Raw genomic sequence first — 12,318 nt, 5'->3', positions numbered from 1 at the left:
AGGACTCCTCCTCAGCAGCCTCTCCCACCAGCTCTTGCCTCTCCTGGACAGCATCCTGACTGAAGGCAAAAGGGTCTCATCAGGTCTCACACCTGCCCCCAACACCAACCCCAACCAACACAAAAAAGCACCAAGTTCTCCCCGCTTCCCCCTCCCCTTCCTCCCACCCCTCATTCTCCTGGGGATTGAACCGGGCACTCAGCCACTGAGTGACCTTTTAACTCTAAGCAGGGGAGGGTCAGTGTCTCACTAAGTTGTCCAGGCTGGCCTCAAACTTGCAATACTCCTGCCTCGGCCTCCTGTCACTAGGATTTACAGGCCTGCACCACTGTGCCCAGCTCCCCTTATTTTAAATAATCTTTGAACATTTAAACACCTTTCCACAACAACCTGGTTTATTTAACATAGTCTCAGAATCTACAGATAAGACGCCAAGTGGTTCTTAAAGTTCAGCAACTAAAGGTGCATAAACCAGTCCCTGGGTGGGATGATATTTCCTGCTGCCGACACCCTGCTCACCAAGGCCAGCTTGTGGGCCACCCCAGCACCCAGAATCTATGGTCTTAGGGAGCAGACCATGCTCAGGTAGAGTGCTATGCTTTGGACGTGTCTGAGTATGTCCCCCAAAGATGCATGGGCTGGGAGGTATGGTCCTCAATGTGGCAATTGGGCGGTGGTGCCTAGCAGGAGGCCCTAGGTGTGCCCCAGGAAAGAACTGAGGGACTCCAGCCCCTCTGGCCTCCTGTTTTCCAAATGTGACCTCTCCCTCTTACAGGAGCCTCCACCACTGCCTTCTGTCATGAGGTAAAACAGCCGAGGGGGTGCCCTAGCAAAAGCTTGAACTTGGCAGTATGGATTTCCACTCCCCCAAAACTGTGAGCTAAATAAACTTGTTTTTCTTTATAAAGTTAGCCTGCCTCAGGTATTTCATTATAATAAGGGAAAGCTGACTAATACACAGGGGGTATGACATATTTTCTCCTACATCCCAAGTCCACTCCCCAACACACTTGGAAATATGGTCAAGAATATATTCCCTTTTGTCAACATAAGCAGTAGAACATAGTTACTGCCTGGATGACAGTACTGGTGCCATTATCTCTCAATTTGCGACCTGGGCAAATTATTGAAGCTCTGTGCCTCCCTCTCCTCCTTTGTAAAGTAGCAGCAATTAACAACGCCTTCACGCAAGCACTGGGCCCAGTTCCTGGCAAATGTCACCTACTGTTCCACAGGGTGACATGCTAGCACTTGTCTGACACCAAGGACGCTGAGAATCATACACTTTGTGGGAGCAGAAGGGAAGAAGAACAGACATCAAGTCAGACAATGTACCATTTTATTCCTTATAAAATATATTTCATATTGTTGCTGTAAAAACATTACATTTCACATTTTTTTAAAAAATTTTAACAGTAAAAATAATACTTGGAAGACAGCTGGGGGGTGCAGTGGGGGGAGGGGCGCCAATAAGACAATTAACAAATGGGATTTATCTCCCTCTTTTTTTTTTTTTTCTTTTTCTTTTTTTTTTTTTTTTTTTTGGGGCACCCCTGGTAAAGTCAGAACCTGGAATGACCAGAAAGTAACAGGACAGATTTCTTCCAACAGAGTTGCCACATCTGAATTAATATTGTCCTTCAAAAAAGGACACTCACAGCTCACGACACTGTTTGAGGTTACAAGATTGCCTTCAGAGTCGGGTTAAAAGTCGCGACATTAACGCTAAGCTGTGTTACTTGAGAGTCCTTTTACACTCCACCTGAGACTTGCCCTGACCACAGATATGGTCTGGACTTTCTGCCCTGAACAAGCATGGCGGAGATTCAGCCTCACTAATGCTGCTCCAAACACAGCCCCAACTCTGAAGGCAGTTCAAAGAAAACCTGAATTCGGGGAACATCACTGGACACTCTCCTTAGATAACTGCTGTGCAGATGAGTCCTGTTACTTTCAAATGCACACCTGTGGCATCTTCCTCCAGCCAGATTCCGCTGCCCCAGGGGGCTGGGAAGCAGGGAGACGGAGATGAAAATGGACATGATGGCCGGGTCAACTCAGCCACCCCCACCCTCCAAGGAGAAACAAGCAGAGCAACCCCAAGGACAAGCCACATGTCAGGAACCAACACATCAGCAACAGGACGGAGAAGCAGGGGGACAGAGGGCAAAGGAGGCCCAACCACCGTAGGGGGAAGGCCGCGTGGCAACAAGATAGAGAACGAAAACAAAAGAAAGCCACCTCAGCTTTTAAAGTGTCCCGTCAATTCCTTCTCTCTCTTCCTTTTCTGTCTCGGGAACCAACAGCATGAGAAGCCAGCCTCATGGGGAGAACATCTTTATATCCAGTTTTATCTACAAGGTCCAAACGGAGGCAGGGATTCAAACAGCTCTGCTGCCGGTGACACTCGGCATGAGCCGGGGGGGGGACTGGGCCTCCCGCGTAGAGTCCCCACGTGTCCAGACGCCCCTCACACTCCCTTCCCCAGTAAGATTGAAGATGGACAACGTGGGAAGTGAGCTGAGAAGGCCAGAGCAAGAGGCCACCTGCCGGCTCTTAATTCTCCACGCAGCTGAAGAGACAGGAGAGCCCGAGCCACCTCTGGCTGGCCTGGTTTCAAGTGTTACCAGGAGACAGAACTCCATAGACACCTTTTTCCTAAAATATAAAAATATACCCCCAACCCCACCAAAGACACCCTTGCATGAGAGGGTCTGTCCCTTCTGTCACCAGCCCAGGCCACAACACCCTTCACAACATCACACCCCTATTCTTAGGTCTGCAGGTTCGGTAACGCTCTGTGGGTCTCGGGTTGAAAAACAGACGTTTACCTCCCACGTGAAGTCACCAACAGTGTCAGCAGCCAGGTGTTTTCACCTGGGACCAAGAAAATGGTCTCAAGGACAGTCAAAGGTGGACACGGCTGCTGAGTCCCAGGAGAGTGGCTTGGTGGGACTCCCTAAGCCTGTGACACCTGGGACATTGGCCCAGGACTCGTGCCCAAGACAGCTGGGCCCCAGGTGGTCATGTTTGGCAGGCCACAAGTACTGCAGCCAAGTCAGCTAGGAGGAAGGAGAGACTCGCACACCCAGGGCCTGCCTCAGGGATTGGCCCGCTCACTCTCTGCTCATCCTTAGTTGGCACTAAACTCCCTCAAACTCCCCCCACAAGAACAGCTTTTCAGACTGACCTTAGGGTACCCCTTACCCCCTACAGCCCTGTGGCCGAAACGACAGGGACCATTGACCCACCCCTGCCTTCCTCCTGGACTTCCTGGACCTCACTCCCCCAAGGACTCTCCTTGGCCTTCCTCATCCTGCCTTTGGCAAGAAGCAGAAACAGGGAAATCCCCAGTGAAGCCCAGACGAGAGCAGCCTTGAAGCATTGCAGGGCCACCCACAAAAAAGGCTTCCAAATGTGCCAGACCAGAGAGTAAACGTCTGGCCTGTCCTTCCACCCTGGAGAGAAGGACCTCGGGGGGCTTGGTTGAGGTAAGGACAGCTTCCCAGACACTGAAACGTCTCACGCCTCCTCCAGGAGACGGAAGGATGGTCAACTGCCACGTTTCAAAAAGCCTTCGCCTTCTGGCTCAGCTCTGTGAGGACAGTCTCTAAAAGTCGATTCGTCTGGGTCTTGAGAAGAAGCCATGGAGCATTTGTTGGGAGGCGACCCAACATTGAGGGAACCCAGACTCAAAAGCTGTCACCTCGGAAGGGTTTTCCTCTTCCTTCCAGAAGCTGTTCAGAGGGGGGAAGAGGAGCCACACCCCAGGAGGCACACGCCTGCTCTTCCCACCTCTCCTGTGGTCCTGCCCTCCCGTCACCCCCAGTCAGAAACTTCCTCATTTTCTAAGAAAAAGAAATTCATCTTGCTCACAGTCCTTTCTGGAAGAGTTGAGAAAGCAAAGGATTCACCAACTCGGCAGGAAACAGGACACACAGTCCAGTACAAACCAGTGCCCCAGAGGCAGGGCAGGTGGGAGGGGGACTAGTGATTCTTTGGTCTCTGGTTCGCTGCAGAATACCCTTGGTCAGTCTTGGCTCTCTCCTATTTTAGGGGAAAAAAATATTTTCGCTTCTTTTTTAAAAAATAAAACGTTCCCACAAGGGGGAGAAAGTGTTTTAAGTGTTACACTTTAGCCGATAGAGTGGCAGCTGCGCACTCCTGCCCTGTACCTCTCTGCCTCCGCCAAGAACCATCTGCCTGTCCGGCGGGTCATGGGACTGCCGGGCTGCCTGGCAGGGCCGGGAGCAGAGCGGCTGGCGGGCTCAGTCCAGGAAGCGCTGGCAGGCCTTCTTCCAGCGGCAGGCCGTGCACCACTGGTCCCGGTGCTCGATGCCATACACCTTGCGGCACTTCTTGGCCTCCCCTCGGGCTTTCCTGTCAAAAGAATAAACAAGTGCAGAGTCACACACTCGTGGCGAGAACCGGAGGGCACCAGGCAGGAGGCTGGGCAAACAGGAAGAGGCTGGAAGGGGTGCCTCCCAAAGGCCCAGTGGGTCCGAGGCTCAGAGGACAGAAGCCAGCCCTTCCAGCGTGTCCTCCACCCAGGCTCCCCTCTGGGGACTGATCCTACCAACTACCGTTGGGTGAACTCAGGGTCCACACTGACAGGAGATGGGGAACAAATACCAAAAAGCAGCTAGGCGCGGTGGCGCACACCTGTAATCCCACTTGTTCAGGAGGCTGAACAAGTAATCCCACTTGTTCAGGAGGCTGAACAAGTAATCCCACTTGTTCAGGAGGATTCCAAGTTCAAAACCAGCCTCAGCAACTTAGTGAGGCCCTAAGCAAGTCACTGAGACCCTGTCTCTAGATAAAACATAAAAAATGGCTGCAGATGTGGCTCAGTGGTTGAGTGCCTCTGAAAAAGTACCAAAAAAAAGCAGAGGGCAACAGCGAACATCTCACCTGGCACTGCCCTGGGCCCGGGGTGGAGAGGTGACGATCAGGTGAGACTTTGCTGCAGGCGGCGGCTGAGGCTCACTGAAGCTGAGTGACCGGCTCCGGACCTGGGCAGGCAGAGTGGGGCCTTAAGTACAGACTGTGAGCACAAAGGCATCGGGCAGGACAGGTGGCACACTCCCCAAACCCCCCAGTGCACAGCTGGGCCCTACAGCCAAGCGCAAGGCCTCCTCTGGAAGGGTACTGTGGGTAGAGAGGCTCTCAGCATCCAGGGCCAGGTGGGGGAGGCCGCAGTGGGAGGGCAGGCCTCTGGACACACTCAGCATCAAGCAGGTGCCTTGCACAGGGGAGCCACCTCTGCGGCTGCCCATAGAGAGAATTCAGACAGTTACCACACATAGAACAAATGAGAACATTCTGCCACCTCAATGGCCCCTTCTAGCAACTGGGTTTTGCAAAGTGTGCTACTTCCTGGTGGCACATACTTGACACTAGAACTCAGCGCATGTGGTGCCAACAACGTATGGTTTATTTTAGCTCAGACACAGCAACCTAAGGTGCTAGTCCAGGCAGGCCTGGAGATTACTGATCAGCCACACAGTGCTCCACAGCGCCATCTTCTGACTGTCCCACATTCTCTCCCTTCCTCTCCTCTTGGCATTGAAACAAGCACCACAGACACTCGGGGCTAAGCAGAGAACTGACTCCAGTCTCCCCAGTGGTTTTCTAGGCAGGCACCCTTCCCCCAGCCTCTGAGAGGGACTATGACCAGCTGGGGAGTACTGGGCCAGGGAGGGACAACACACCAAGAGCTTCACAAAGTTTGGGGCCCAAAGGCCCAGTGACAACACCGGCCATGCACTGTGTGCTGAAGAGATGGCCAGCAGCCCTGTGGGTGTGTGCAAGCGCCCTGGCTTGCACAGTGCCCCAGAGTGCTGAAGGTCACTCACCGGAGAGAGGGGGGAGGCAGCAGCAGGAGCAGCGGCCCAGCTGATGCTGGTGTAGATGTGGGGAGAGACGGGGATCTGAAAGGACGGCAGAGCCTGTGGAGACGAGGACATGTCAACTGTGGTTCCAGCTCAGAAAGTCCCTGGTCTGCCCAGCGTCCCTATAACTTCATGTTCCACAGCCGAAGGTGCATCTCTGCTTACTTGAGATGACTGGGAGCTCCCAGGGCACCCCAGATCGGTCTTCCCAGGAGCAACCTCAGAGCACCTAGCTCTTTGAAGGAGTCTCCTTGGTATGAGGCTCCAAGCTGGCTCTGGAGCCCTCCTCTCAGAGCGGGTTACGTGCCAGGTACATGACTTAACCCTGCAGCACACTAACTTCTCGGTTAGATCACATATCAAGAATATGCCGCAGGCAGTTGCCAAAAAGAGTTTAAAACCTTTGAGTGTGGGTGGAACTGCTGAAATACAACACAGCGTCACCAGGCAACTACTGGGAAGCAGTCACCTGCTCAGGGGTGTCCAGTTTAGATACACTTGTAAAACTACCAGACACACTGTCCAGGCACCACAGGGTCAGCTAGAGGTGGACACTGGCCAAACGTGAAAGAGCAAAGTGGCTACTAATTGAATGAGAAAGAGAACCAGCTCAAGTTTTTGGTTTTCTGACTGGAAGAACTACTTTTTAATTACTAACTTGCAAATTGGTCCAGAGTCTAAAAAGACCAAGCTGGAGGCATAAAAAGATTTTAAAACCAGCACATAGGAAGCTGCACATGTACCTACTATGTGCGGGGAAGACCATCCTAAATGTCACCTTCCCATGACTACTTTCCCACCTGCATGGGCATAACAGTGAGATCCCTCCCATACACACAATGCCTTCTTGTGCCTCCAGTAAACAGTCCTGGCCCATTTATTATAATTAACCATAGCTCCACACATTTTCTCACCAGCTACACCACACTCCACAAGGGCAGGGACTGGGTCTGATTCTATCTGAAAGGCTGACTCAGTCCAAGGTTTGACACAGAGCAGGTATTCAAAGCTGGCTTGTTTGATTACCACAACTGTAGGAGGTAGAGATTTACCCTGGGGAAGACCAAAGACACTTCTGCATCACCTTTTGAACCAGAGATGTGGGGCTGCGGATGTGACTCGGTGGTAGAGTGCTTGCACAGCATATACAAAGCCCTGGGTTCAATCCCCAGTACCACAGAAAATAAATAACCCAGCAATGGGACAACACCCAGTCCAAATCCATCAGCCTGGTCACCCAGAGATTCAGCTGGGTTCCTCAGGACCACTCCTGAAATGACTGATGGAGAGGTCTAAGAATTCCACTTTTACTGAGAGTGACGTCAGACTCTTTTCCTTTTTCATAGGAGATCAGCAATTTGGTCAAAGGGCTCAGTCTTCGATCAAGGAGGTCAGAGGCCTGTGATTTGACTGACCAGTGACCCGCTGAATTCAAGGCTGAGCCCCTGAGTGCTGCCACTCCCTACCTGGTATGCGTGGTCAGCCTGAATGTGCCAGAAGGAGCCAGGAGCTGATTTGCTGAGAGCACCTGAGGGCAGGGGAGACTCCAGACTAGAATGTTCTGGGCCAGAGGTCTGGGCTTTGGGCAGAGGCAGTGGAAGAGTGGCAAGGGATGAGCTGGTCACTCGGGGGGTGGGAGCGGGCTCAGCGGTGGGCGTCCCAGGGGCAGAGAGGCCAGCAGGTTCCTCCTTCATTTGCACCTCTGTGTAGTAGAAATCCTCCTCCCGCTTGAACTGGTCTGAGTCCACAGTGTCCCTGTGTAGAAAGATGAGGTCATCATCAGGGACGCGTGGCCCTCGTTCACAGCCAGGGGAAACCAAGGTGTGAGAGGGAAGCCACTGCCTAGGGCCACCAGCAAGTCAGAGCAGGAGCCCGAGAGAATGCCCAGACACCCTGTTCCCAAGAGGTGTCACCAGGGACCATGTGCTCACACATCAGCAGCAAGTGGGGCCCTCAGAGAGCCCCACATGCGCACACCCACTCTGAGCACTGTCTGCAGCACCCTCCCTAAGACTGAGTCAGTTCCTGCCAGGGCAGCCGCTCAGCGGGCTCTGCACAGAGACAAGGCCCTGGTGCCACCTCAGTGCTAATGGAGACTCAACTCCCAGGCAGGGAAGCAGGTGCAGAATTTACCACTCCATGTCCTGCCTATTGGGTCCCAACAGTGATTAAGCCAATTACTCCATTTCTACCCGGAACTAAAACATGCTGCTTCCTACATGGGGCACGAAGACAGATCCACAAGACAGGCAGGACTCGGTTCCACAAGTGGCATGGACTTTCACCAAGACATGAGGGGCCTCCTTCCTCAACAAGGACAACACCCTGACAACAGTCAAGGGTCAGTACTGCAGGGGTCCCAGCAAGTCATTTCCTTGAAAGCACCTGGGTTCTGGGTCCTGGGGAAGGATCAGGGTGCAAAGACACCTGAATGGCACCCTAGGCAAGAGGCCCTGAGCTCCATACCTACCCCAGGTGGAGGGCTTTGACGTGTCGCTTGATGCCCACAATCGAGCGTAGAACTTTGCCACAGTTGGGCCACAGGCACTTGTACATCACCTTCACAGAGTTCTAAGGGAAAAGGAAGTCTGGGTAACTGGTGGGCTTCCTCTCCCTCACCCAGGGGCCCTCAGCCGCTGCGATCCCCCGCAGACCCAGCAAAGGCTCTGGGGAAGGGCTTCTCTGAGAGTAGAGAAATGGCTATCGGGGTCACTTGGGGTGGTCCTGGGACCACAGCAGTGGTCAGTGCTGTGGCTGAGTTCACCTGCAGCCTCTCCTGCATGGCCCTCTGCAGGAGGACAGGAAGGAAAGTGGGGACTGGGGTGGAAGCTGAGAGAAAAAATGGAATCTAAGAGGAGCAGGGGGCCCCGGGAACACCACGAAGTGGCAGCTACGGCAAAGGAAAACTGTACAGGGAGGGAGTGGCGCCCCTGGGGCCTGTGGGGTCCCTGCTGCTCCAGGGCTGGCCCTCCCTGCTCGCTCATGCCCTCGCCAGACACAGACCTTCCTTTTGCGTGGAGCCGGTTCATCCAACAGGAAAGGGTCAGGATCGGTCTCAAAGCCATGGTCAGTTTGGGGAGAACCAAAGGCGTCCCCCAAATACTTGGGGCTGGCCTGGGGATGTGGTGGTGAAGGGGTGGAGATGCCGCTGCTCCCACTCCAGTGACCGCTGGTGGTGCTGCTGCCACTGTCTGACACATCGCCACTCTCCTTCCAGGGGTCACCAGAGACGGCACGGGAGGCTGACCGGATGGAGAGAAGAGGAGAGAGGACACTCAGGGGCTTGTCCCCAGGCACAAAGGAAAAACAAAACAACTGAAGGTCCCTTCTGGCCTGCAGCAAAAGTTAGGGAGCAGGCCTGTTCCCTGCAGCAATCCTACTGTCAGACCGCTGTACCCTGCTGGACGCTTTCTGCCACAGCCACGTCGTCATCCCTGACCCGCAGACACAACACCGCAACTTCCTATTTGTGCAGGATTAATAGAAAGAGACTAAGTTGAAACTCATCTCTCACTGTATATGCTAAAAATATGGGGAGCCCTCCTGCCTCCAGACTGGCTCAGAAGGAGCACACGAGTCCCAGCAGCCTGGAGAGGCCTGGCTGAGGAGCCCGGAAAGCCCAGTGAGGGTGTGTCTCGCCCAATTCCTGACAAAATGCTTTCGATCAGGTTGTCTCTCAGGGAGAGGTGGGTGCATAGCAGACCTACTCCAAGGTGACCAGGAACTTGGCCATCAACAAACTCTGTCCCAGGGAAATGGCTTCAATGACTTCAACACCAAATTTGGCAGATTGGCATACAAAGGAAGCAAAATATAAAACAAAGCAAAAAGTTAATATCAAAAATTAATCTCTAAGTTATAAGATGAACATAAGTGACTCCTCTTTGATCAGAAGTTTTTCTGGACAGAGTTACCAGATAAAGGGGAACAAAGTACTCCTTTGCAAATACATAGCAGGGACAATTTACAAGTGACCATCTAAGAAATATTTATGGACTGGAGATGTGGCTTAGTGGCAGAGCACATATCTAGAATCCACATGACCTTGTGTTCATCCCTAGAACTACAAGGGAAAAAAAATTATAGAAAAAGAAAAATACTCATGATCCCCTGTGTATACACACACAGAGCACCACCCTAACAATACACAGACCAAGGGGAGCAGGTGGTTTTTGTGCAAATAGTACTCATAATTTTTTTTGTTTGTTTTTTGTTTTGGTTGTTATGTGTACCTCACTTTACAAGCTACTTCAAATAATTTCCAAGGAAGACTTATTTTTTCACTAATTTCAATTATAAGATCAGAAGTATGTTGTAATGGAAAAAGTCCTTAACAGAAAATGAAAGGGACTGAAGCTAACAGGCTCATTGCAGGTCACTGGTGAGCCATGCGCAGTAGGAGGAACATGTGAGTCTCTGATGGAAATTGGAGTCGGTAATTTTCTTTCCCTTTAGGACATTTTCCTGGATTTGTTGAGTCAACCTCCTGGATCCCCCAGACTTGTAGGACTTCCTAAAAACTTAAAATTGACTTCTCTGGGTTTTGTTTGTGCTAATCAAGCAGACATGCACTACTGAGCTTCACCCCTAGGTGTCGTCAAAGTGTAGAGATATCTTGCAGCAGGCTTTGGGTGGGAAAAAAAACCAATTTGCGTGTCTCTCCTTGATATTCACTTTCTATCTAGGGAGACTACTTATGAGGAACACGTGTTAAGGTCACTTTCCTACTGGCACATGCTTACAGCTAACTCCACATTCCCATAAGCTTTTAAGTAACATGCAATTCAGTTAGGTCACATAGATGAAAAAGTTCCTCCCTGGGAGTAAGGTAGGCCAGCTCTATAACAAATTTCCAAGAAAACTTCAGATTCCTTACCAGTCTTGTCAAAACACTGATACCCAGCAACCCTTATTCCCTCCCTATCACTGAGAAAGTATTCAGAGGTTACAGCCAGAATTTTGTTTTAATTTATAAATCTGAAGTCCTACCATTGGTTTTCATTAAGCAATAAGATTTACTTGAGATGTCAGCTCATTGATTTCTGGTCCTTGACTTGTAGGCCCACACTAATTTGCAAGGCTGAATTAGGCACTTGGAGTGTGAATTTTTTGAGGCCACTTTAGTTCTACCTCTGTGAACTAAATAGTCCTCTACTGGCCTTGTCCAGGACCCCATCAAAGTGCCACACTCACTTACTGCCAGAGAAGAACTTACTCAAGTGGCCAGTGTGGCTCAGTGCCAAGCTCAATCATCTTCACAGTGCACCAGGAAGCTTCTCCCCAGATGAGGACACTGAGGAAAAAGGACGGAAGCTTCTGATTCAGTGGCACAAGAGACAATCTGAAGGGCCTCCAGAAATCCTGCTGTCAAGCTGACTGTGATCAGCTACTCAAAGCACAGGTGTCAGTCACTGACTGGTCCTTGCATGCCTGGACCCTTCAGACCCTGCTTGCTCACCGGAGAAGTTGGCCTCGGCCCCAGGAGGACTCTGCACGACTGGGCTGCAGGACAGCGAGGTCAACACCATGGCCGCCATCATCTCGTCCATTTCCACGGCATCTGACTTCCTAGATTCAAATGGGTAGGTGGGAAAGTTCACTTCCTGGGCCAGCTGGTCTGGAGTGCCCACAGAATGAGACGCCACTTCTGGTTATCTTCGTGGGATCATCTTACACTTCTGCACTGTCCCTGCAGAGCCCCTAGCCAATCAGCCAGTGTGCGCTCCAGGGACAGCAAGGTCTCTCCTCTCTCTTCATGAAAAATGCTCATTCGGAATGATGTTTACATTATGAGCCCTAGTATGACAGGGTCCTCTGTTTCAACCAGGCTGACACCCTGAGGCAGCTCCATGCTCCCCTGACTTGGCTTCTAACTCTGCAGCCTCAAATGGAACATTTTACTTGGGAAAAGAGAGAAGAGACAAAACAATACAACAAAGTTGGGAGCACAAGATGCCCACCAGAATCCAAAAGCATGAAAAGTTCCTCTTTTCCCAGTCTCATGCTTAAATTTAGAGGGGAGCAATTACACGAATCAATTTCTTCCTCCTCTCCTCCAAAACAAACAAGGCATTCTGTTAGTTTCTGAAGGTCAATGAAACCTCCTACATCAGCCAATGAGTAAACAGACCAGAAACACAAGAAAAATCTTGTGTGAATCTCCATGCTTTACAGAGCAAAGTTCCACAAAATTTTGCATGTGATATAACAATTCATATTCAGTTATATTGTTTGAAAGAAAAATTAGAACTGGCTCTAAGTTCATGCTAAAGTATTAGGAAAAGTAAGTCAGAAAGAGACATCTAGGTGGTCTATTTCAAAGGACTGAATTAATTAATTCTTCAGAATTCGGGTCTATTAAACTATGCAACTGAGTTTGAAGCAGCTAAACCAAGTCCTGCCATGTGTTAAACATTTTTATTAATAT

General features: G+C 51.1%; 1 protein-coding gene across 3 annotated transcripts in view; it reads right to left on the bottom strand.

Moving 5' to 3' along the window:
• Window positions 1-1,322: 1,322 nt before the first annotated feature.
• Window positions 1,323-12,318, bottom strand: part of ZNF395 (zinc finger protein 395) — a 37,507-nt gene continuing 26,511 nt past the window's right edge. For all 3 annotated transcript variants that reach the window (XM_079139953.1, XM_079139955.1, XM_079139954.1), the window contains exons 4-10: window positions 11,350-11,459; window positions 8,895-9,133; window positions 8,362-8,462; window positions 7,358-7,646; window positions 5,856-5,948; window positions 4,912-5,012; window positions 1,323-4,380 (exon numbers count right to left, since the gene is read on the bottom strand). In XM_079139953.1, coding sequence (XP_078996079.1) covers window positions 4,269-4,380; window positions 4,912-5,012; window positions 5,856-5,948; window positions 7,358-7,646; window positions 8,362-8,462; window positions 8,895-9,133; window positions 11,350-11,459 — 1,045 coding nt within the window. In that variant the 3' untranslated portion in view covers window positions 1,323-4,268. The remainder of the gene's footprint in view (window positions 4,381-4,911; window positions 5,013-5,855; window positions 5,949-7,357; window positions 7,647-8,361; window positions 8,463-8,894; window positions 9,134-11,349; window positions 11,460-12,318) is intronic.

This window comes from Sciurus vulgaris (assembly GCF_902686455.1).
Source record: "Sciurus vulgaris genome assembly, chromosome: 5".
NCBI lineage: Eukaryota > Metazoa > Chordata > Mammalia > Rodentia > Sciuridae > Sciurus > Sciurus vulgaris.
The sequence above is the reverse complement of the archived record's forward strand: the minus strand, read 5'-3'. Positions and strand labels throughout refer to the sequence as shown.